The sequence below is a fragment of the Gavia stellata genome, chromosome 2 (genome assembly GCF_030936135.1).
Source record: "Gavia stellata isolate bGavSte3 chromosome 2, bGavSte3.hap2, whole genome shotgun sequence".
Classification (NCBI taxonomy): domain Eukaryota; kingdom Metazoa; phylum Chordata; class Aves; order Gaviiformes; family Gaviidae; genus Gavia; species Gavia stellata.
Genome location: NC_082595.1, coordinates 110432637 through 110459315, shown reverse-complemented (window position 1 = coordinate 110459315; position 26679 = coordinate 110432637). Strand labels below are relative to the sequence as shown.

The 26679-nt window shown below is 42.8% G+C and overlaps 1 protein-coding gene across 1 annotated transcript in view; it reads left to right on the top strand.

Annotated features, from left to right (window-relative positions):
• The window catches only part of MSRA (methionine sulfoxide reductase A), a 295481-nt gene extending 269535 nt beyond the window's left edge, over positions 1-25946 (top strand). Inside the window, exon 6 of the mRNA XM_059835372.1 lies at positions 25116-25946. Within this exon, the coding sequence (XP_059691355.1) occupies positions 25116-25280 (165 nt within the window). The 3' untranslated portion in view covers positions 25281-25946. The remainder of the gene's footprint in view (positions 1-25115) is intronic.
• Positions 25947-26679: the final 733 nt, after the last annotated feature.

Below are 26679 nucleotides of genomic sequence, written 5' to 3'. Positions count from 1 at the left end.
TCATGTCACTGGGGCAAAGCTTGAAGGGCAGAGTCTGGCTTCATCCATGTTATTGAAGTCCTTTCCGTTCGGAAACAGGGTGGGCCACTTGCAAACTGCCTTTTGGGATTGATCCCTGGCCCACGCTCTCTGAAACTGCACTTGGAAAGCATGAGAAAGAGTGTTAGTTGGCGTGGGCTAAAAGCATGCCATGGGCTGCTATAAAAGCTTAGCAGTACTGATGATTGAGTTCCTCTGCCCATGCCCTGGCACGGTTAAATTTACTAGTATGGCTGTAGCCATATTATGTTTTATTAGCTCCATGGATATAATTGAATACAACAATCTTTCGGGAGGTAATGGGGTTCTTTGGGTAGACACAGTATGCTTCAAGCTAAGTATAGGTTGAGAACAATATCTTTGAGTGTAACTTGTTTATGTTAATTAATTCAAAAATTTGAAAGGAAGGGTGCTTAGTTCCCTTAGAGCAGATGGGGCTGATAGCAAAGGAAGCAGTGGTAACCTCATGGTCATGTTACAAAAAAAAAAAAAGGGGGTTCTCTCCTTCTTAGCTTTTTTTTTTTCTTTTTCTAGCAGAAGATCTTGCTTTTCATGTCTGGATTTGAAGTCTTCCATTTTAATCCATTTCTAAGTGCTCCGCTCTTCAAGATCAGTCAGGTTTTTTTCTATGATATTCCAATTCTCTTTGTATTGATCTCAGAGCAGTTAGCAGTTACAAGTGGCTGGAACTTGCAGGAGATGGGTGAGGTACTGGGGGACTGGAAAAAGGCAGATTTCATGCCTGTCTTAACACAAAATGGGAAAGGAGGACCTGACAGTGTAGAGATCAGCCACTCCAAGTTAATTCCTAGAAATATACTGGCACAAACAATCAAAGCATTTGCAAGGACCCAGAAGATAACAAGGAGCTAAGTAACAGTGAACATGGACTTGTCAAGAACAAATGACATCAAACTAATCTAATTTCCTTCTGTGACAGGATAAAAAGCTTTGTGGACAGAAGAGAAGTAGTAGGTGTCATACATCTTTGTGCAAGAAAGCTTTTGACACTGCCCCTCATGACATTCTTCTAAGCAAGCTAAGGCAACAAGGTCTACATGAAACTACTATAAAATCTGTACAAAATTTGCTGGAAAGCTGCAGTCAGAGAAGTTAACAATAGTTTTGACATTTATTTTGTGTCAAAGTAGAAAGATGCATTGAAAGGACTTGCACGGGGCTCTGGTTTAGGCAAGCATAGTTAACTATGTATTTGGAGTGGAAAACAGCAAGGCTAGGAGGATATTTTATAGGAATAGATTTAGGATGAATATGGTGAATGGGACCCAACAGTGCCGTGTTCTTGGAAAAACATGTGAATGCATCCTGGGATGTATATTTATGAAGTTAGCCTGCAAGCCTTATGCAGTAAACCTGCTTTATTCAGCTCTTACAAAGCCGTAATTGTTTTGCTGTGCATGGTTTTGGGTGACGTCCTTCAACAAAAACATAGATCAGCTGGTGGGGCTGTAGAGTAGAGCAATAAGAATGGTCAGAGATGAGAAAAGGTTTGGCAAACATCCATCAGAAAAGCTGGAAATGTAGCTACTTCTGTTGCGGGACAGTAGGATGACCTGCCAAAGTCTGTGCAAACCCTGTGATACCACGGTGGCTTTTTGCATGTACATATTTTGTCAATTCTGTGTCAAAGTAGTGAATGAACATATGAAACAGGATTAGTCCGAAGGATGTTCCTTGAGGAACTCTAGCTTTAATCTTCCTCCGGACTAATCTTGCTCTAATTTAGGGTGCTTTTCTGTCATCTTTCCTTTAGCCAGAGTCCCTGTACTAATTAGCATCTTCACTTTTATCACAAATAGTTTCCCATCTGGCACTAAATCAAATACTTAAGTATTTCTAGTTTTAGAAGTCACAACAGAGCTGTTCAGTCAAAATTTTCCAGAAATTTAAGAAGTTCTGTTAACTCTGTCCATTCTAGGAAACTCCCATGGACGCTAATATTACTTAAAGTGATGTATTATAGCAATCTCTCAGATGTGTTATGTCTGCTTGTGTATACTGAATATTTAGGGACTCAAGGTCTGCCTCTCCTAGGTTTGGTAGTCTGAATTGAGCTTAAATGTCACAGTAGCCAACGCAATCCTGTTAGTCATCTGTTATATGATGGGGTTTTTTTGTATTTATTGTGGCCTTTCCCCTCTAGCTGGACTATACTGAGTGCATTATATTACAGTTTACACACATGATATAATGAATTCCTTTGGAAAAATGTGGTGAAATGAGTGTTAACTCCAACATCTCTTGTTCCCAAATGGTAGGGAGGCTCAACCTATGTAATCCATTTATTCTATGCTTTGTGAAATTTCTTTAAGAGATTCAGAATCTTTTATGGGAACTTGATTGTTGCTAGAAGTCAGTCCCAGATCCAAAGGAAACCTATTTCTGGTTCTTGTCTTCTCCTATTTTACTGCGCTGGAAGTGCAGAAGCAGTTAAATCTCTCTCTTTCCGTCTTGCACACGCACACTCACATGCGCAGGCTAACACACCGCTTCCTACGATGTGCCTGCTTGGCAACTTGGGAGAGTTTCGCTGGCACTGGGGGGAGACCTGCAGGAGTCAAGTGCAGCATTAATGTAAGTTCCCAGTGGCTTAGAGGGAAGCTCATTACTGACCTGGCTTATGCGTCTTGTTCATTTACAGTAACACTTTAAATATTTAATCGATCTCTCATTCTTTCCTGTCATGGACCATTTTCACTCAATTGATTCCTTTCGGGGGGGGCAGGGATGGTTGGAATGCATTTATGTTAGTGGAATTATATAAATTATACTCATTAAGAGGTCAGATACAGTAGACCAATGTGGAATTAGTCTAAGCTTCATATTGTATTTTTTGCCCCAGGTTCTCAAAGCACTTCAGAAGCACTAACTAGATAAAGGTGAAGAGCAAAGCTCTGCTGAAAGTTAAAATACTTCCTTCAGTTTCCAGGAGCCGCTGCTTAGGAGTTGTCGCTGCAGAGGTAACAGGATTATCCTTTTGGTAATGCTTGGCTCACTCAGCTTCAGCCTTTCTAGGTTTTCTGTCATGATGAGGGATGGGATGCAGCCTAACTAGAGGGAAGAAAAGCGGAAAGTTGGCATGAGCAACGTTGCTTTTTCCAGCAAAAAGATGTATGGTCTTCTTGGTTGTATCTCCTGAGACTCCTCACCAGGTCAGGCAGCGCTGAGGCACTCGTGAGGTTGAGCAGTGTCTTCATATGACACAATTTAGCTGTGAAGCATCTCTTCTGTAGGTAGAGGTGTTGTAACATCTGTTTTACAAGTGGGCAAATGGAGGCACAGGCAGGGAAGGGGCCTGCCCCAACCTCTTGTCTACAGACTCATAAATCTTGTGTTGACTTTGTGGGATCACACATTAATTTTTACCATGAAGTATTTGACAGCAAGTTTTTTTGGTGATATTTTTAATAAGGTCTGTAAGCCTCACTTTGTAATCCTATGAAATAGGCATTAGACAGCATGTGCTTGTAAAGACAGCCGTAGCAGGCACATTTACTTTATGCAGCTCCTGAATGCACTCGGGGGAATAATGAAAACAATATCACACCTTTGGGGTTGTACAGAGGTCTTGGACTACAGGTTGGCCTTGTTCTTGATGAACATGGTGTCATTTTATAAACTCTATAAAGAAAGAACTGTGGGGTATTTGCCGTTCACCAAGCCAGGCTCAGAGAAGATAATAAGAAACCTTCAGTAGCTGACGGCAAACGCTTTTAATAGGCAGGCAGACTTTCAGCAAATGTGCTTTAAGATAGGATAACAAAACAGATACTCAGAGCTGCTTCTGGGCCCGGCAAGTTCTTTGCCACTCCTGGTGAACATGGAAATCACCTTGAAAATGTGTTGTTTTCAAATCAAATTAAATCCCTTGCACACTTCCTCAGTTGCTATTGATTTTTATTTTATTGATCAGCCAAGAAGTGCTTGGGTATTTCAGATACGCATTTAAAGTATTCCCGTGTTATCTGTTTTTGCGCTGTCGATCTTAAATCTGAATGTCCTCAGTTAGCTGAAATAACAAATGAAAAAAAACCCAACCCCCAAACCCGTCCTGTTCCCTATAACTCAGTGTGAAGTGCTATCCCACAAGTGTTTTTCTTCAAATCACAGTGATATAGTACAGAAAAAAGAGAAAGCCAGGTTCACGCTCTGTGGGAACAGGATGTTTTCATGTGTAGGAATATTTGCTTTTCAACGCAACACTTTGTGATACTATCCATTATTACACAGCTAGAATGCTCAGCCTTTGAACTCGGAAGCTAGATCGCCTATCTACAAGGACCAGTGTCTGTCCGACTCCATTTATGCTATTACTATTTAAGCAAGCATTTGAAGTAGTGAGCTCTGAATACAGTTAAATTGCAAAGACAAATGCTGCTGTTGTCGGTATTGATGGTGTTATGTCCTTGATACAAGTGCTGTATCTCAAGGAGAGAAGTATTCATGCAATCGTCCACTGCTGACTTTCTTGGCACCCTTCATTTCAGTTTTGTTTGGTAAGTGGTGGAGTCTTTAAATGAAGATGCAACATTTCAATTACTCCTCTCTCTCCTTTCCTGGAAACTGTCGAGGGATGAGAGCTGTGATTGTAATTGAAAATATCCCTACAAAGCCTCAAAATTATTATAACTGAAATTAAAATCTTATTCTTTAACTACTATTAGCTTTCACCTTGAAAAATCATGCCTGACTTTCAAAGGAGAGTTTCATGGCTAATAATAATAATCTTTGAGAATTTAGCAGAATTTGACCATTCATTTTCCTATACGGTCACAAGTAAATACCAAGGAAGTCTCAGGCACATTTGGTTTGCTTTGACCCAGACTCATCGTCAGAAGTTTTGGCACCTAACTGAGGCACTTTTAACCCAGGAACATAGAAATTATGGGGTCTTGTGTAGTCAATGGAGCAGTATAGGCACCTCTGGATGGCAAGGCAAATTTTAGGAGGACTGAACTACCCTCTGGAGGTGGATGTCTGTTGATGTTGACCGTGGAGTGGACCATGCTCCTAAGTTCTGGTTATGCAGGAGGTCCTGAGCATGTAGCTACTGCTACGGCTCCTGTAGAAGAGTTAGATGGAGCCATCCCCCTGACAGTCACCTTTTACTGCCTGCTCAGAGAGACATTAAAAAAAATGTTTCTGTGTTAACAGAAGTTGACTGCTAAACTAGTGAACGAGAAGAAGTTACTTCCAACCTCAGTCTTGCAGGTGGAGCTGGATGCTCCCCATTTTGGGGATGTTTGACAGTTCCTCTCAGAAATCTTTTCCTCGGTTGATTGATACTTTAGCAAACATTAATTTGGGGGGGGGGGGAATTTTCCATGCCAGTTTTCTGCCTCCTCAGACTGATATTTTTAAAGATCCAGCCAAAATTGTTCAGAGAAGGAAGCTGGAGAAAAACATGTTGTTTTCAATACTAAAATATTTCTCCCAGCTTGTCTACGAGGAGCCCTGGTACCTCCCTGCTGCAGAGCAGAGATCTGAAATTCGGTAAGAGGGCATCTTTTGCGCATGTTCTGCTTTTTTTTGATCTCCCTGTGGAAATTTCCCTAGCCTTTCTTAATTTACAGGCTTTTTTTTAAAAAAAACCCCACACATTTGGGAGAGATGTCACAGCATTTAACAGCTGAAGCCTTCAAAAGACGCTGCAGGGTAAGTGTCGTGCCGCTCTGACTGCGCGTGCCCTGTTGCCGCAGCTTGCTTTCCGCCGCTACCTAAGTGACAGGGATGCTCCTTACCGTCGCGGCTGATGTTTGCTCTTTGCAAATTTGGGAGCTGGGTTCTGTCGGGGTTTTAAAGCAATAGCACCCAGTGCAATGAGGAGGGACAAGCTGCCCGGCTAGAAGGCAAAAGTGAAAGAAATCAAATTTTAAGGGGGGCAAGAAAGGAGCAAGTTGGGGCAGAGAGAGGGGGATGAGAGTGCTGATGGGATTAGAAATTGCTTAGGGCTGCTCGGACACATCGGAGAGAGAGCTGGGACGAGGAGCCTGACAGGAGGAAGCCCCTGGTACCGGGGTCTGCAGACCTTGGGAGTGGGGCTGGCAGAGGAGACGAGCATGAGGAAAGGTTCAGAGGGAAATCAAAACCACCTGGTGATGTGAGGGAGAGGCATAGCCCAAGCATAATTCCCATGGCTTAGCCCCAGTACTCTTTGTAACACCACAAGCCAGCACAGAGCCTATTTAAAGGCTGACCTGTGGGCTACAACATACACAGCTAGAGCCTTCCTCCTTTTCCCTCTATCTCATTTTTAAGGTCCTACACATGGCACATGATCCTGCACCTCCTTATTTCCCAGTGAACACACAGCTTTAAATACAACAGCCGTGTTAAAGTCGCCAGAACAAAGTGCTCATTGCTAGATTTTAATCCAGCAAGCCCAGTGAACGTCCACTTTTTTGCAGCGTTAGGTATTAGAAAGGAACAAGACACACACGCTTTCAGAGAAGAAAAAGAAAGGAAATCAAGCTGCTTTCATGTATTCTTTGTAATTATTTTTCTCCTGTTGTTCAGAATTCAAGCTTTTTTTAAAAAAAAGAGGACTCTAACATTTACTGGCAGTAATCATTTCACCATCTGCTCAGGCGTGCTGCTTCCAGAACACACGTTCTCAGCTGCTGAGCAGTCAGCTCTCTGCTCCCCTTCCTTTCGGAGACAGGGATGCCAGCAGTTCCTAAACTGTAACAGCGTGAACAAGGCCTTTTTTTTTTTTTCTCTTTTTTCCCTTTCAGTCGCTGGAATTTTTTTGAAAAGGCAGAAGAGTTAGGACTTTTCATCAGATTGTTTCCAAGACTGAGCTGTTCCCCGACTTGACGGTTCTTCATCTGAGTGCGTGCAAGTGGTAAAAATGTGGCGAATATTAATATCTTAATATTTTGGGGTCCCCTAAATGAGTTTGCTTTGTAGTAGAGCTCCGCTGGTGCCTGGGCTGCTCTCAGTGATGGATTTAGCCCATGTTTCTTTAGCTGTACCTAGGGGAAAGCTTTCCTGATGGGGTACTCCCATGCCTGGGCATAGACACTTTTTATTTCCTCTCTCATGAACTGTATTGCTGAGCTCAGCACCCCTCTTCCTAATGGCTTCTTCCCATTCTCTTCTACATGGTATAGCTAAGCCAACACCGAGTTGTTCAACATCCCAGTCTCCTCTCTGACAGCCCAAACCCAGCAGTCAATCACAGCAGATAAAAGAGAAGGAGGTGCACCATGCTATCAGATGGGCTTTGTTGGCTAAAAGGCGCTCAGACAGCCAGAGTTACCCTCTCTGCATGCACTTGCATCACCGCCCTTCGGCTGGTGGTGAGCAGAAGCACTTAAGTAAATATATGACTAATTTAGAGGGCAGAGGGTAACGTTAATTAGCTCATCCTGTCCTTGGATGTTTCTGTGTCGCTGACTCCCTAATCTATGGCTCTTGTGTTTTCTGTTGTTGTTTCTCATGGCAATAATAACCCGCGATCTCAGTTTGTACATTTAAATTCAAAATGAAAAAACATCCATCAGTGAAAGACCCTATTCAATTCTCCCACTGTACAGCCATCGCTTTACAAAGAAATGAGCCAGAGTGAATTCAGAGCCCATTAGGCATGTCCCAGGAGGCATGAATCTATATGCTTACAGATGTGCTTACAGATATAAATCTGCACGAAGAAAAAAAATCCTGCTTGACCGAAGGTATTTGTTCTAAAACACACTATTTAAAGTGCAGCTTTGTACGGAGAAGTGACTCTGTGGGATGGCTTTGAGTGATTTATGTGTGTTTCATTGCATCAAGATCAAATTTACTCCTTTACAAGCAGAAGAAATATTATTTCTATGTCAGCCTCACGCACTTGCTCTGGTTTCCATAGCCCAATCTGGATGGGTGTTTTCCCATCCAGGAATCAGGGTTTTTTTGATCAGCATTTGATCCAGCTGAAGTGTAATGCAGACCGCAGAGGTTGGAGCCTCAAAAGCACTTCGGGGATATCCCTAGTTTCTCAAGACAGTGTCTGTGTTTGCCCATTAGCCTCTGTATTTTCACCTTTGAGCACGCCGTGACACTCAGACCAGTTCTTTGCTGCCATTTAAGAGAATATCAATCTCTGAGATTGAATGAGCTGGACATGCTATTTATAAAAGGTTATGTGAGCCAAATATTTATCATCCTCATAGTGCAGGATGGTGACACAGGGCAAATCAGGAGTTAGGCAGGTAGGAAAAAGGAGTTGGGAAGGCAAGAGATGGAGGCTAAAGAAGAACAGGAGGAAGCAGGGAAAAGAGGAAAAGGGAAGACGTTTGGGCCTGAAGGAACTCTCAAATATCAGTGCCTATCACAAATTTTCCCTGTGCAAAGGAAACCCGTCCATTGACCTCCTGTTGGTATTACCTGGGTGTAGACAGGAGCTCCTTATAGTGCTATTATACCTCCCCCAATGATTATTAGATGTAGTTCTGTGTGGTAAAGGGGAGCAGGAAAATCCCCTGCAGGCTTGCTGGTTTTTAAGACCAAAAGCCCTTTTGCACCCCATGATGGGCAGATGCTGGCCACTTTCGTAAGGCGTCCCACGGGCTGTGCAAGACAAGCTCAGCTGTGGGGCACAAAGGCTGTATTCACTAGCTGAAGAAAATTAGAGAGAAACAAGCTATGCTTGGGAGGTTGGGACAGAACGAACTGAATGACCTTATTCCTTCAACGGAAACACAGATACCGTAAGCATGGATTAAGGGCAGCAGATTTAAGACCATCCATGGTGTCAGGCATGGTGTGAGAGGCCACGCTGACTTGTGATCTTGGATATATCACTTGGAAGAGAATGGGAAATCCTTTAACGTGTATCTCCTGCCCACTTCGAGTTGCCTAGATGGTGGGACGCCCATTGCTTCCCCTGGAGAAATGACAGCCTAGCAGGATTGGCATCTGTTGGTGCCTGTAGCCTTGATCACAGCGAGCGCTTGGACCGAGCCCCTTCATTTCCTTCTCGTGAAACCCTCAAAGGACCCACACTGAGATGGACGTAAAGAGGCAGCAAAAGGGAAGCAGTTGTTCTCCGAAGGAAGGAGCGGAGGGGTGTTGCTAACACTGTGATTCCTTGGAGCAACATGTCCTGATGCAGCCTGCCATGCCAAGAGAGGCACAGAGCCATGCGCGACATCTCCAAATGGTCTGTTAGCTTTCCCCTTGCTCTTGCTTCAAAAAAAGGGAAAGGCAGGGGAGAGGGCAGAGACCCCAACGGAGGCTGGGGAGGTGTTTTGGGGGGCGGCGGGAGGAGCCCCATCGTTTCTCTCTACTTGCTGTAATAACCTAAATGAACAGTTTTGAGATTTCATAACGCTAGCCACTTCCTAATTAGGACAAGCTTAAAAAGGACCACTTGGCATCCTTGTTGGTGAGAGCCATGTGCTACCTGCAGCAGGCCAACTCCAAAATGAAACTGATTTTTCTCTTACCTACATTCTGCATTCAAGCAGCTGCTCCTAACAGGTGCTTGCTCTCTTCCTAGCAGATGGCGACAAAAAAATGGGTTTGTTGGCAGGTTTTGCCACAAAGCAGCCTTCTTATCACACATATTGACGTGTATACAAACACACGCGCGCGCGCGCGCGCTGTCAGGCTTGCAGTTTAAAAAGTAATTCTCCTTCTGATATAAGGTCAGTCACGTGGGGTCTTAGCAAGAACGGTATGTACTTCCCTCTTTCGTATCCTGGGTCTAAAGGCATTTGAGGCTTAGCTGCCACATCAAAACCCTGGCAAGCATTTGCCCATTAGTTCGACTCTTCTGCTGAATCTAAAGGGCCATGTGGTAGGAGGAATATGTAATGTTAGACTGCATACCTCCGTATTTATCAGTGCATCTTGTACTAGCTTAAATAACTATGAACTAGAAAGCCAGCAGGTTTTAGACGGGAACTACCCTGATGTTTTTCTCCTTGCCATTATTTAGGGTAATATAATAGAAATTCAGAAAACAAATGATCTCTCTCCTTAAATAAAACAAACAACTGAAAATTCACAGTGGAGGAGAGACATAGCAATGCATTTGAACAAAGAAATATAACTGCATCATTTTATCACCGGGAAACGCACCCAGGACTCTGAGTGCCGAAATGTGTTCAAAGCTGCCTTGGGGAAGTACGCGGGGAGATCATTTGTTCTGTATTCATCACCCAAAGAGAGACAGCTGTCAAACAAATCCTTATATCCCATTTTGTTCTTGGCCTGTTAACTCTGATTCCACCTCCCAGATTTTGCCTGGTGAGGGCTGTAAATTCGACAAAATGGTGCAAAGCAAGGCCAGATTCGGAGGACTGCGGCATCGCCCAAAAGACCTTTCCTACTTCTATTACTTGTCGTGCAAGTAGCACCAGGAAGACCCCTACTCGCTCTGTTTTGCTGTTCATTTCAAACAAACAGCCCGAGCCAAGACAACCAGATGAGGATGACATCTGGCTATCCAACCTCTGCCAAGTCACTGCTGTTCTGTAGCTGGCAGGAAGATGATGTGCTGCAAATGCCAGGTTCTCGCTGAAATGTAAAGTGCATTCCCTGCATTTTCTTTGCTTCCTCTCCAGCCACAATCAGTTTGGTATTTTGTTTTACTAATGGCCAAATTCAAATCTCCTTTCCAGCCGCATAAATCCATTTCATCGATGCTAGGAGGCTTCTATGACGAGTGGAATTTGACCCTGAAGTCCAAGATGGTCTTGTATTTTCTAAGCTTACTGACAAATTAACTTGCTGACTGTGAATCTCATTCAAACATCCAAGCCCCTCCTGTGGGTTATGTTTGTGGTGAGAATTGCTAATCACATATATGAGAGCAGTTTGTAGCTAAACTCTTCCAGGAAGAAGTAGGTAGAGCTTGGGGCAGGTGGATAAGCAAAAGAATCTCTGGAGGTCTCCTTCACTGCTATTTTTCTGTAAGCCTGAGGTGCACCTCTTTAATAAGAAATCACTATAGCTCGTGAAAAAAAGCACTGTATCTTGTGAAAGAAATCTGTTGCTAATTAAAGGTACGTGGACTTAGAAGATAGCTCAATGGGCCCCCTGTAATACATTGATTTCTAGTCTGCTCAGAAGCAGTTTGGTCACAGCTACACAGGGGGAGCTTATTCAGGGATGGTGTGTGAAGGAGCTGAAGTGGTAGGATTTGCCCTGTTCCCTTACGAAGGATTTTTGTTGTCACCCCTCCTTGAATGCTGCTGTACTTTCAGCATTTTTGGCAGCTGGCAGAGGGCATGAAAGACATAACTATGCTGGTTTTGCAGCTGATGTTCTGGCCAAGTGCATTTTTTCGCCTCTTCTTGTAAAATAGTTTTGCTGCAGGCACACGTAACCAGTTTTCAAAATTGTAGAAGGAAAATAATTGCATTAAATAAATATGCACAGAGCTTGGGCTGTTGAAGTGAACTTGCTTTGCAAAGGGCACAGGTCATATTTCTACTTTTCTAGTTAGCATCCAAAGCGTCATTTCTTTGCCACGTATTTGCAGATTTCAAGAGTATCGTTGTGCTTTCAGTCTGTGGGCTTGTAAGCAGAAGCCATCTGCTTCTGAGGGCACTCAGACAAGAAGTGGATATTAATGCTTGAAGAACAACTCAAATCTTTTTAGGTTGTCTTTGGTGAACCAGCTTGTTATGAAAACGAAGTCTGATTTCCACAGTTCATACCAGAACCTTCACTACAGACTCCATAGGTGGGTAGAGATTAGAGAAATTGGATTAATTGTGTCCTATTTTGTCATGTGCAGCTGTGCTAGTAACTCACTGGCAGTTTAATCTTCCTAGATAGCTTTTGTGGAGCTGATTTCAGAGGACCGTATGTTTAGATATGGCCCTAGCAGGGTGATGCAGTGAGTGACATGGGGTTTAGTAGATCACCAGCTTCTGTTTGACCCCAGATGTGCCCATTTCCCTTTAGTGGTTTATCACTTTTGTCTGGTTTGGGACATGGGCTAACTTATTGGACTTCAATTCTGTTGCAAGATGCACAAGTGTCACGGTGACATTCGTGATGTCTTGGAGAGGCATCTTTTGGCCTTTAGATGCCAATCCAGTGGGATGGGGGTTCCCATCAGGCTTTTATCAGACCTGCCAACCTCCTGAACATCTCTGGTACCCTGAGCTGCCTTGCATACGCAGAGTTGACTGCAATACAAATGAAGCGTATAGCTGACAGCATTACCCTGCCTTCCGCTCTGAGACCAGTTGGTTTCAGCATCAAATAAGCAAAACCAAACCGATCTGTATGGAAGTTCCCAGGATCGTACATGCTTATTCAAAAGGTGTTTTCATCTGTTGGCTCCAGTGTAGATCTCATATACAGCAAACTGAAACCATAACAATTTTTTTTTACCTTCATCAAAAGATACCCTCTATCTATGCCATAGGAATAGGTTACAATATTTTGAATTAAAATCAAATTTGATCAAAGATTTGTCAAATATAGGGGGATCTTTGCATTGAAAGCTATGTACTGATACCATAACTAACTTGAATCACGTTCGATGCTACGTAACTGCTCAAGGTGAAATACCATTCTGAATATCTAACTGAATCTATGTATCTTTAGATTCTGTCCTTATCAATGATCATGATGCATCCTCCTGTAAAACAATCAGTTAACTCGTGGAACTATCACGGCACTATGGTTTATTCATGTCTGCACAAAAAATAAATTGCTTGATATTATCCCAGTACTTGAGAGCAAAACTTTTTTCCAGAAAAGATAACAAAGAGCTAATTCAGGTTTCCAAAAGCATGTGTACTATTGTTGTTAGTAAGAAGCTTAACCAACCTGAAAGAAAATCCTAAACGATCCAGATCTTAGTCTTATTAAGCTTGTGTGTTTTCTACCACTTAAAAGCCTATCAAAAACCTAAAGAGCTGGGTAAATGAGATTTTCTGGAAGGCAAACTTTAAAGTTTACCTCCTTCTCTTTTTAAACAAGAAGGCGATGCCTCTATTTACATGCCGTTTCTGGAACTCAAACGGAGCGAGTACATCACTGCTGCAGTGTTTCATGGAACATCCTTTGTTTATTCACACTGTGCCACTTTTAAACTTCAGATGTAAACAACAAAGGCTTCTTTGTATTTCACACTATCTCATACTCACTACCTTCTGAAGTCCAAAGCAAAAACACTGTGGAATTTTACCCTCCTCACACTTTCTTCTGCTTGTCGCATGCGTTCTTCCAGCCTTTTCTATTTACAGTAGCTGGAAAACTACTTATCTTCTGATTAAAACATGCTCTGTTCATTTTCTCTTGACTTTTCAGTCCTTGGTATGGGCTAAAATTGTATTCCCTAGTAACCATTTCAAATATAATTTTAGTAGTAATTATGCATATATTCGATAACAGAAACAATTTGTCATCCTGAAGGATCCAAATTACTTTAAAAAGCGGTCGACCTGACTGTGATCTGTTGCACAGATGAAAAATCCAGAAAATATTCCACCAAACTCAGTTGGTCAGTCAGAAAGGCCTGGAAGATCCCAGCTGGAAATGCAGCAGCTGTCTGACAACACACATTTCGGTACAGAAGAGTACAGTTTCCATTTCAAAACAGGGTGGGAACTTTAGTTGGAAATCTCACAAAACTTTAGCTGCACTGATCCTTGAGATCTGCTGCTGAGAAGTCCCCCCTGCCTTTTTCACTGTGGGGAAGGACCTCATTTTACGTCTCATTTGACGTGCAGTGGGTCAGACTGTGCGTTGTGTCCGCATCAATCTCATGCTGGATCCATCTCCTCTCTGCTTGCTGATGCCCGATGGAGGTAGCCAAGCTCTTTGCTCCTCTTCTCCCATTCTGTGCTTATCTCTGTGGGAAAGACAAGGACAGACTACCCAGGCAGTTTTAGACACTTGGCTGTGCTATGTGGTGTATAGTCCTGTCCTATATGTGGAGTATAAATGAAATCCTACTTTTCAAGAAAACCAGAGTAGCATGGTGTTGATTTTTTCCTTTCCCAGGGACAAGCAGCATTGTTTATCATCCCATCCTCCTAAGCTGCATTTGAACACAGGAGATACCTGATGAGCCCATCCATCGCATACTGTGTTCAGTTTTGGGCCCCTCACTCCAAGAAGGACATTGAGGTGCTGGAGCGTGTCCAGAGAAGGGTGACAGAGCTGGTGAGGGGTCTGGAGCACAAGTCTGATGAGGAGCGGCTGAGGGAACTGGGGTTGTTCAGTCTGGAGAAGAGGAGGCTGAGGAGAGACCTTATCGCTCTCTACAATTACCTGAAAGGGGGTTGTGGTGAGGTGGGTGTTAGTCTCTTCTCCCAAGTCACAAGTGACAGGACAAGAGGAAACAGCCTCAAGTTGCGCCGGGGAGGTTCAGGCTGGATATTAGGAAAAATGTCTTTACTGAGAGAGTGGTGAAGCGTTGGAATAGGCTGCCCAGGGAGGTGGTGGAGTCACCGTCCCTGGAGGGATTTAAAAGACGTGTGGATGAGGCGCTTGGGGACATGGTTTAGTGGTGGCCTTGGCAGGGTTAGGTTAACAGTTGGACTTGATGATCTTAAAGGTCTTTTCCAACCTGAATGATTCTATGATTCTATGATTCTGTTTGGGTAGAACATTTAATGTATAGCATAACAAGTAATTTTGCTGTAAATTGCTAGTAGTGTTAGGACCATGCTAGATTCCTGTGAGATCTTTCCTTATATAAGAAACCACCAGTATAGACTGAAAATACTTTAATGGTGACAACAGCTAGTTTAGTAGGTGAGTCTAGTGGCAAGCGTTCAAGATGAGTCGTTCTCCACTCTAGAATATCCTCCTGGGGCTGCGTGAAAGCTTGGTTGAACGAACAGTATCAATAAAATCCCCTTCACCTCAGTATGGCCAGAGTATCCTTTGTGCTCTCAGCTGACCTAGGAGCTGTGATGCATACTGTATGATAACTTTCTTCATATTTGTGTTAACTGTGGCAACTGGAGCCTGAACTTCGGTCAGGCTCCTCGTTGTGCCAAGTGGTGCGCATATGGCCATTGTAAGAAACAGCGTGTGCCCTGCAGAGCTGGAATAAAAAAAGATGAGTAGCATTACTGCCATTTTAAAGAATGAGAAACAGAAACAGAAAGATAAATTGGGAGCATTTGCTTTGCTGAAAGTCACCAGGACAGTTGGAGGCGAGCCGGATGATAGTCCTGCAGCTCTAGGAAGTAGGCTCAGAGTTTTCACCGATAACAACTCTATCTTCTAAAGAGGGTGGGCAGCACAATGCAAATCATCTCCCAGCTTTTTTGGGATGAGATGGTTTAGCATTACACACTGACGGTCCCGAGAGGCTGAATAGAAAAACAGAGCTTGTTATTAGAGGCAAAATAAGTGGCAGAGTTGACAGGTCGCCCAACAATTTCCATTATAAGGATTTTCTTTCAGGTATTCCAGTATACCAGTTTTTATGATTTCAGAAGTAAATATTCATGCTTGGTCTCTGTCTGAAAGTTTTCCCCTCCGATCACAACAGAAGTAATTTCTGGGGTTTTTAGGATGAGTTTAGGAAAAGATAAGTTGTTTATTCCTCTTAAAAATTCATATGTTTTCCTGAGAAACTGTCATGGCTATATATTGTGGAAGAAATACTTGATATAAACCCAGTGTTGGCTCCAGTGAGAAAAATAAAATGACAGCAATATAACAGTAGAGCTGAACTGAGCCCTCTACCTTAAATATGTGAAATGAACATTTTTACATTGCAACTCCCCTGAATGAAAAATAATTGCCATGACTTCCATTTATTGCAAAGGATACATACACAAGGGAATACCGTGCATCGCACAGGCTAGTCTGCACTTTGCAAAGCAGCATGGTTCAGAGGTAACCAAGCTAATAGAAGTGGTAAAGTCTTGTCAACACAATATTTATATGTGGAGTGTTTTTTTCTGCTCACAAGCAGCATGGGTTTGCCTGATCTTACCATTACACTGCTTTTGGACCCAAGTTAGCTTCTCAGGATCGTTCAGGACTGCACCATGTGGAGATACCAGTTCTGGTCTGCAATGGCTTGGCAGATTCTGCGGTGGTTGTTATCGGTGACCCTATCTCAGTTTGGACCTGGGCATTTTTCATTTCAGGAATATGAGAGTAATGGATGAGTTATGGATGAGAGTGATTAGTGAAGAAGTCTGCTGTCTCAAACCGCGGAATAGATTTTAGCTTTAGATCACTGAAAGTCAGAACAAGGCATATCTTTTCTTAGCCATCATAAATTATCCATGCAGGATGTACAGTAAAAGGCTGTTTGGCTGCGTTAAAATTGGCGAGACAAACAGAATTTCCATCTCTCTCAATGGCTCCTTCAACACCTAATTAGTTCCCAGATGCTAGTTGAGCAAGATGTCTTTTATCTTTGCTAATGTTATCTTCCTATACCTCCTAAATGCCCCCTGGTGCCATTCTTCTCTTTCATCTTTCTTCCCTCAGGAGAAGGCAGGATGGGTGTTCAGGAAGCTCTACTCTGAAGGTCAAGCTTATAAAGACTGTGGGTCAAGTTGATCCTATTATACCAGTCAGTATCTGGAGCAAAAGCTTTGAATCCAGAATTAGATTGATATGATGGAGAGCAGCATACAACTTCCTTTCTATGCATGTTCATAGGATCAGTATCCATCAGGAAAAAAAATAGAATTGCAGATTTTATTTCACTGTCAGTTCCATTTAATACAATTTAGGACAAATTCAATGTTCATCTTTTCCCATTGCTAGAAGGTGCAAAGAAATCTGTCTGTATAAATCTGCCATTTCAGCTGGCATAGCTGATTGTTGTGGGCAACGAGGAAGTACATTCAGATGTAAAATAGTAGGAAATATCAGACTAACTGCACTCCTGATCCTTCCTAGACCCTCTGAGCATAACCACTTGGAGCCTCAGATATGTTAATAGCCAGGCTATCGGCCAACTGTGATTTACCTTGGCAGGTCTGATTTATAGCCAAGCCCAGCAATTCTTTCCCCTCTGGCAGGAATGAGTGACCAAACAGCCTCCTTCAAGCTAAGTATTTAAGCAAAAAGCATTTCAGAGAAAGCAGATCTTCAAACCAACGGAACAGACTGTATATATATATGCAGCTTTCCCCTAAGGCTCATGAAGCTGTGTCTCGAGCTAGATTCGGTTTAGTCAAATCAGGTGACATCATCTGTTGTGGGTGTGGATATGTCAATAGGCAAAAGCTCTGACAAAGTCAGTTCTGCAGTTTTATAGATGAGAATCAAGATTCTTCAGCTTAGCACATTGCACCACCATCTTTAAGTTTCTACTGCATTTCCTTCTTATCTGCATATTCCCTGTGCTCCACTGGAAGAATGCACTCGCATAAGCAATTCCAACAAGCCCATCTAACAGCATTTCTCCTCTTTGACCAGGCTATGTCTAGTCCTTATAGGATGTTTATGTCTTCAGATTTATAACGTAGTCACACAGCAGCTTGTTTTCTACTACAGCAAAGACCAAAGCAAGTTGTAAAGTCAATGGGTTTCACCGTTGCTGCTCTTAGAGCCATATGCACACACTATGAAGGATGCAGAATTTATACCAACATAATTTTGATCATTCACGGTTTCAGTCCTGCCCGATTTGCAAGAGGCACGCTGCAAAGTGAGTTCTGAAACTAGACAGCTTCCCTGAAAGGATATTAATAATACTTAGAAATTATATAGCACTCCAAAGCCCCGTGCAAGCATTAGCTAATTATGTAGCGCTCCAAAGCCCTGTGCAAAACATGAGCTAATCAATTCTTGCAGCACCTATCAAATATATCAATATCATTCATTCCATTGTGCAGAGAGGTAAATGGAAACACGACAATGTGGGTATCTGGTCCCAGTCCATGCCGCTGTCTGGTGTGGTAGCTGGGGTTAGACTTCAGCACTTGCCAGCCACTGCTCCCAGATTTTCCTTGGCAGGATCCTTCTTCCCGCCCAGCTCGCTGTGGATATACACATGATTTCCAAAAGGAGGTCACCTACATGGATGTGAATGCAGATTTTACCAGCTAGACATGATTTCAGCCCATTCGAGGGCTTTGTAGAGGTCACTGGCATCAGTAAGCGACATAGAGAAGACTGGACCCGGCACGGCAAACTGGATTTTAATATTCGCTAGAATAACAGTTGAGTGTTTACCAGTGAGGTGCTCCTGCCTGCTGAAGGCAGCACAAAGGAAACAATTTAAAATAATATATCGTTGAGACGTGTTACTGCAGAGCAGGCTGTCTTGCCGAAAAGGAGACACTTAGCAAATGAAGGAGAAAATAAGACATTCTTTCTTAATTGCACATTGGACTTGATGATCTTACAGGTCTTTTCCCAACCGTAGTGATTCTGTGATTATTGAGGCCTCACGCTACTCATTTCCTCGGGACCAAAGATAGTTACTCTATCTACAGGTGAGCATGTATTGCTGAATTTCTGCTCCCAAGCCTGCCAGCAACTAATCCACAAACTTGGCAAAGTCAGTTGATTTGTTTTCCAGTTAAAAATATCACAGTAATCATGTATCTAGGATGTACACATACTCCCATCCTACAGAGGATCGAGTCCCTGCAACTAATTCCTGCAGGCCTTTTCCTGAAATAGTGCAGCTCCTTTAACTCTTAGTGCTTTTGGCAACAGAGCTGAATGTCAGTATTGCTGCTGATGACATGAAATTTTGAGTAGCCAATATAATAAAGGGGTAGCCCTCGAGATTTTAAATGGGCACTGCCTGGCGGAGCACTCAGCATTGTGAGATTACTTGCCTTACAGTTTTACATCAAGGATGAATGATGATACAGAAGCACAAGCTGTCACAGGTGTCAAGATACTCTGCAGTATTTTCAACATCAGTGATTTTAGAGGGCCCGTTAGAAATACAGTAGCTTCGTGTCCCTTGCTGAGACACGAGACAAACTGGGTATTGCAGCGGCCTGAGGACAGGCTGTGAGCTCGCTTTTAAAGTGCGTATTGAATCAAACACAGGATGATGCTATTTTTATTAGAAGCCACAAAATGCTTGAAACCAATTAATACTCTGCTGCTTTACCAATGCCTCTGCTCAGAAAATTAAATGGTTTCATTTAACAAAACCAATTTTAAAGCTTTTTTTTGTTGAATTTATAAGTGGGTTCAGTCCCTTCTGTAAACTTCCATGAACGATGCATTTACAGCACAACATATCAAAAGTGTTGGTGGCTTCCACTCTGTTCCTTCAAGTATTTGGAGGCACAAGGGAATCATGCTTTTCTGGCACAATTCATACCAAATTCTTAAGGCACTTTCCAAGTATTAGCTACTTCCATCTGAATATAAACAAGGAGCCAAACACCTTGAATGTGTTGTTGCCATGCTGTAATGTCAAATGATTAAATATTTTGACATACTTTGGCTCAATATAATCAGCTGGCTACAAAAAGCTGAAGCAGCAATTACTGTCAGTTCAGAGGGCAGTAGCAATTCAAAGTGCAGCAGTATCACGTGCTAAATACAGTTGCTTGGGAGTAAGTGAAGAGCAACCTGTGGTTACACTGGTTTGGTTTATTCCTTGGCAGTCTACCATATAATCTCCCCTCTTGAGGACAGCATTTCGTATCACCTAGCTGCCAGTGGAAGAAACCGATTTCGCTAACATGCAGACTCTGCTGTGTCCCAGTGACCCAGTGCATGGCCTTCAAGTTAAAAAATGAGAACATCTGTAAGATGATACCATCTCTCTAAATTACTAGGACATCCCTTAAAATCTTTCTAACTGCATCTGCCTGCCATGAGATCCCCTCGCTACAGCGGAGGTGGGACTGGTAGCACTGGGTTAAGTGGCAGACAGTTGGGTAACCAACTGGTAGGGTTCAAATGGAAAAAATATAGGGTTTCATTTCATAGAATCATAGAATCACAGAATTATTTAGGTTGGAAAAGACCTTTAAGATCATCAAGTCCAACCGCTAAACTAACCCTGCCAAGTCCACCACTAAACCATGTCCCTAAGCGCCTCATCCACACGTCTTTTAAATCTCTCCAGGGATGGGCACTCCACCACCTCCCTGGGCAGCCTGTGCCAATGTCTGACAACCCTTTTGGTGAAGAAGTTTTTCCTAATATCCAGTCTAAACCTCCGCTGGCATGTTCTAAACCTCCCCTTTGCTGCAATCCATCGTGTTTCCAAGCCTGTGGGTCCAAATTCACATCTTTACCGACAGTGATGTTTGTGCCAGTTGCTGGTCCTACGCATGCAGTGTTCACATGTACAGCACTGGCTCTTTAATGGCCCAATATCTGCTGTGCAAGTGCTCCAGACGGTGCCTCGGTGCACACCTCCAGTCTTGGTGCCACCAGGAGGAAAATTACTTCTTGCCATTATGTGCTGCACAAGTCCAAATACAGATGCAAATGTGCACCCAAAATAATTGCTCCAGTTCACTAATTCACTAATACCTTTTCCTTAGGATAGCTGAGCATTTTAGGAATCAGTTCTGGAGACAATGCATCTCCAAAGCTTGAGCTGTCCATTAAGGACTTGATGCAGATAATACCGTAGCAAAAAGCTAAATAATTCCTCATGCCTGTGTTCACAGCTGAGGAATTTGGGGCTTTCTCACACCAGATCGTGGTTATAATTTTGAGGACCTGTCTCAAGTTCAAGCTACAGCAAAAGAGGTTCAGGGCAAATCATTGATAGGAACAGTGGCAGGTCAGTGCAACCGGGTGGTGGTCGGCTTCAGGTATGAAAAGAACTTCAATGGGAAATTGTTTTCACACTAGCATCTTAGGTAAGCTGTGATTTAAATTGGCCCTGCTACTGAAGAAATGAAAAGTGGGCTGCTTCGGTGCGTAAGGTAGCTCCAAGATGATCCAGCAGAATTATAGACAAGTTAGGTCTGATCTCTTATGCTGCAGATCGCTTGAGTTATCAGAAGTTAGCAGACAAACCTAGAATACAGTATTTCAGAGAAGAGTTGATGTGACTTTAGCAGAGGTAACTCGTGTCTTGCACATATAATAAAGTCTTTTCAAGAGAGCCGGTGCATAAAAGGGAGCCAGGTGCTGTGGAATAAGAGGAAAGTTTCTCTTCTGAATAAGTAACTGGTTATAGATAGGAAACAAAAGGTACAAATAACTGGGCAGTTTTCGCAGTGAAGGGAGATTGCCAATTGCCTGTCTTGGGAACCTGTGCAGTTCAATATACTCGTAAAAGCTGGAAAAGGGAGACAGACGATAGTGACGTGCCAAAATCTGCTGACAGTATAGAGTTATTCCAGGTAAGCAAAAGTAGACACGACTACAAAAAGTTGCAGAAGAATCTGACAATATCAACTGTCTGGGCAATAAAATAGCTGCTGAAATTGCATGTCGATAAAAGTCAAGTGCAGACACAATGATAGGGTTTAAATTAGCCCGCGAAAGAGGTCCTGGCGTCATTGCAGATGGTTCTTTGAAAACGTCTGCTCAGTGCTCAGCAGAGGTCAGAAAGGCAAGTGGAATGCTAAGAATTGCTGGGAAAGAGGTGGAGAATAAAAGAGAAAATGTAAGTACGCCACTGAATAAATCCATGGTGATCTTGAATAGAGTGCAATTCCAGTCACCCCATCTCGGTGCAGCAGTAAAATAGAACCAGAAAAGATGCAGAAAAGGGCGAGAAGGCTGACCTGAGTTATGAAGTGGGGAGTCTAAGCCTGTGAAGCTTGCTGAAGAAATGAATGAGCAGGATTAAGGCAGAGGTGTAAAATCAAGATCACCATGGAGAGAGTGAATAAGGAATTATTTTTTGCAGCAGAGGATGTAATGACATGGTCAGGCAACAAGTTTAAAGCAAACAACAGGAAACAACTTTCACAGCCTATAATAAAGTAGGAAACTCATCACACAAAATCTTTTACGAGCTGGAAGTTCAGGTTGTTTAAAAAGGTAGTCGCGCTGAGGTTCCCAAAGCTGGCTCCAATGTGTTCCTGCTCCAGCACCTATCCCGATAGACTGAGCTGGCCATGTCCCCTCTGCCCTCTACAGCTGGGTGAGATTTGGGTTCTGCTTTGGTTTGGCCTCTCGCCAGTAGAACCCACCAGGTTTTTTCAGCTGGATTATAATCAGTTAAAGGATCATTGTGATCTTCTAGTGTGATCTCTCCTATGACAAAAGCCACAGAAGTCCCTTGAATGAATTCATGAATTAATTGTCTTTGAACTGGAGTGGAATATTGGGGGGAAATAGATCCAATAGTACCTTAAAAATCTCCTGCACTGAGTAAAAGGTCCCAGGGGTTAATTACACTCTCCCTAATTTGGTCCTTCCCATTTCTTCATGCAAAGGCTGCAGTAGCCCTTTTTTGCTGCAGCATGGTAATGGGAGGTCACGTCGGAAGGCTCAGGAATTTTGAGACAGCGAGGACTAAAAAGTCTGCTAGAACAGGATTATCATGAAATTATATCTGCTTCGGTGGCAGGAAATCAATCAAGAGTGGGCTGATTCACACCTGCCGGAGCCAGCGCATCATGAACTTCATCATCTTTCCCAGTGATGTTTTCATCTTTGCATCGACACAGTCAGTGCGAGGAAAATATTTTCCCGTTTAAAATCAAAACATTCAAGGTAGTGTTTGGCAGAGTGTCGGAGCCTGGGGTTCCTGCTGCTTCTGACAACAGTGCTGGTATCTTTTGCTAATGACCAAAGTGCAATATAATGAGTTGTCTTGGGCTTCTGCTTTATTCAGCCTGCAGTGTTTTAATAGACTGTTAGTAATTCTGAAAGGGATAAATGATGTTTATGCCCTCTTGTGGTATGTTATTGAACAGAATGGATTTTCTAACTGACAAAATTAGGCCAATGATGGAAAAGTCCCAGGTAAAAATCTGTAACGAATACTGTTTTGCACAGTAGAAAAATATCTATCCCTCCAGCAGCATCCTCATGACTCAGTTAAGGGGGGGAGGGAAGCCAATTTTACATGCGTTTACAGCAGCAAGTAAATGACTAATGCCCATGGTGACAGAGTTTGTGCCATCTTTCTAGAGTGAAGATAATTTTAAAAGTGCTTTTCTTTGCTAAGAAGGTTAGAAAGTAAGTGAAATACCGCTTTATAAAAGCGGTTGTGTTGATACCTCTTTGTGTTAGCTATTGCCAACATGTTGTGATACATACCTTCAGATTTTTTATCTTCTTTGCTCACACATCTGACGGGTAAATAATCTGATTCCCTTGGGACAGACCGGTCCCAAAGATGAGAAACACTGTTTGGGGATTTTACATGGGGAAATAAGGCTGGATTCCTGTGAAATTGGACTTGTTACCCTGCTGTGTTCAAATACAGTGAATTAACTAGTCGACATCATCCCAACCTACGCTGAGAATTTAGATGTAGGGTTGGGAACTCACGGACTCCCCAGACAGGCCAGTCATGGATTTTGTATCAATCTTATTACTTCATTCCTGATTGAGAACTGAACACAGCAAAATGTATCCTCCAGACAGTGAAATTACCAGAATAAATCAGACTAATGCTCTACAAAGTCCAGCAACTGATCTCTGACTGTGGTTGGTACTTAGCTGTGCTGAGGCAGGATCTAGGAAACCCTGTTGTAGGAAATTCAAAGGCTTTTTGGTCCCAAATAATCACTTGTTATTTAACTGTTAGCTAATGCTGTGAGGAAGCATTATTTCCATTACATGTCATCTTTCTCTCTGCCCAGCCACGAAGTATGTAGAAGACTATTGTAAAGAGGAAGGGAATGATTTCCTTTCCACATCCATGATGAGTGCAACCACAATAGTGGGTTTAAGTGAAAGTAGTGGGCTTAACTGGGCTAGGCTTTAGGAAAAACACTCTAACAGGATGGTAAATATTGGAATGGACTCCTTGAGGAAACTGGAGGATCTCCATCTCCGAGGATCTTTCAGGAACAGTTAAACAAAGTTTGCTGGAAGTAACGCAGCTTTCATTTGTGGTATCATGATGAAAGAAGTTGGACTCGATGACTTACTACAGGTCTACCAGCTCTGGTTTTGTGATTCTGTGTGATGATTTTCTTTTAGGGGTTTTATTCATTAGAATAATGAGAGAACACTTATTTATCTGGTAATCTTAAATGCTAACCCTTCATTCTTACAGTTGACCTTACTGTCAAGTCTGACTGATAGCAATGCAATTCTATCTATGCCCAGTGCTTTACAAGTATACTTTGCAACAGTAGTTTGGCACCAGTTAAAGTGCTTATTAGGTTATCACGGCCTTCAGTGAGCGCAACTGAAGATGTGTCCCAACTGAGATAAGAATTGACTCCAAAATCTTGGTGCTTACCAGTTTCCTTAGAAAAGGAAAATCCACTAGGAAAAATGTCATGGCAAGCCATGTTAAAAAGAAATTTTCTGTGTCAGAAACCTTTCAGGAGCATCAAATTCAGTTAGAGGATATCAGAAAGAAACTAAAGTCTAATTTAAAATCCCCACCCACATTCCTCCTTCTTTTAGTGCAAAGTGATTATTGCTCCTGGTCCACGTATTGGCAAATCTTTCAGAAATGAACCATAATTTGCCTTAAAAATACCTTTCTGGTCATGATGGAACTGTTCTTTTTGAAGAATGAGTTTGCAGCGACTGTGTGAAAAGAGCCCAAATGCTCTTGTTTCTCAATGACATCAGTGGGGCTAAAATTTCACCCAGAAATTCTTCTTGGCGTAGGGACATGTGGGGTGGATGGTACGTTTCAAAGTTCTTGGACACTGCAAGGCAGCTGGCCAGGCTTGATCAAAGTGTGCTTTGCTGCCTTTAACATTTGTTTTCCACTTTCATTGACGGCACCACATCCCTGCCTGGCGTGGTTAATAAAGAGGAGAGAATGAACGTGTGGCCATGGCAAATTAAACAAATGAGCCATTAAAACAGGAGGGTGCACTACCTTTTCTCACCAATGCCTACTTTGGTGCCCGCAATGTCTCCTAGCAAAATAGCACGAAAGCAAGGATAAAGGCCTTTCAGGGATGTGCTGCAAATGTGGTCCAAGCGCTGAGATATGTCTGTGGCTCCTGCTGAGAGAAAACCTAACATCATTCACCAGCAGAGAAGCCAGCAAACCACTAATGGCTTTCCATCGTGTTTCTTGACAGGTATTGACGGAGGGTGGTTTTGGTCCCATCACAACAGAAATCCGGGAGGCTCCGGAGTTTTATTACGCCGAAGATTACCATCAACAGTACCTCAGTAAGAACCCCAGCGGATACTGCGGCCTTGGGGGAACAGGGCTTTCCTGCCCTATTGGGATCAAGAAATAGCCTGCGCTTACTCCACCACCTCCACTTTGGTTTAGGGAGTTTGGAAAAAGACCGACAACCCTAATAGGTGTTGCAGTACGCCCACAGCATCGGCGCATAAAGATTTGGGAACCTGTTGGGTCGGCTTTCCGTAATCTGAGCAGTTTCCCATTCACCGACACTAAAAGCCAAAGTAGAGGCAGAAATTGCACCTGTTGGCAAATGCAGCTTCTTGCTCTGTGCAGCTCACTGGGTTTCCTTGCAATCTTGTAATCTGGAGAGAAAAGAAACTTCTAAAAATTTGGCTTGAAATGCTGTTAAAAGGATGAATTAGGAGGTGGTTGCACCTGCTAACTGCTTTGCATAGCTAATGCCTTCAGACGTGTTTATTTTCTTGGGTTAATGAATTTGCTCCGGTTATGAGAGCTTTGACTTCTGGAGGCATGGTTGGGCTCATCTTAACTGTCACAACCCTGTAATTTGATGTCTTTGAAAATGGTGAATTTATAAGATCAGTAATTCTCTTACAATCCCACTTTCACAGCAATGTGTAATATCACCTATAGTGCCTATTTTCTGAAACAATTTTAGTGAGAAAATGTAAAGATTGTAATGTGATACTTCCTTTTGACAGTTCCAAAAAGTGTATAAACACAAAAAGAAATCAATTTTGTTTCCTGCACTACAATAAATCACAAAAAAAAAAAAAGGAAAGAAAAATGTTGTCTGTGATGTGTTCTGTGGCTCTAAGTATACATCTGGGTAGATCTAAAAAAAGTATCAAATATTATAAAAGGCTGCAGCCTGCTAATTAAACACCAGGGCTTTTACATCTGTATTATTGTGCATGACAGTACAGAGGAGTAGAATTCGTATTGTCCGCACTGTAACATAATTATTCGTATGAGTAATTATTTGTACTTCAGGAGCTCGTGGAGCCCCCACCAAGACCAGAGCTCATTATGGCAGGTGCTGTGCCAATGTAATGTTGGGCAGTCTCTGCCCCAGTGCGTGTACAGTCAAAATAGCAGGACAACCAGAGAGCGTCAAAATAAATTTTTGTTTTATTGATGGGGTTCTCAGAGTGGAGACTAAAAGCTACAGGCAAAGGCTGTAGGGGATGCAGGGGTTATCCTATATGGATATAGGATCCTATGGGCTGTATGCTATGGAGTATCCTAGGACAAACAGCTTCAGTAGCAGAGATGGGGATGGGTTTGTCCCACCCATCCACCTTGCTGCTTGCAATGCTTCCCAGAGCAGTGGGAGGTGTGGGCTCAAGCCTCTCATGTGTTTCCTGTTTCGGAGGCTGTCTTAATCACTAAGATTGAAGAACATGTGTCGTTGGTGTACCCTCTTCCAGATGTGCTCTTGTAGGAACCCGTCTTGATGTGTCAATTCTGGGCAGCAGAGCACATAA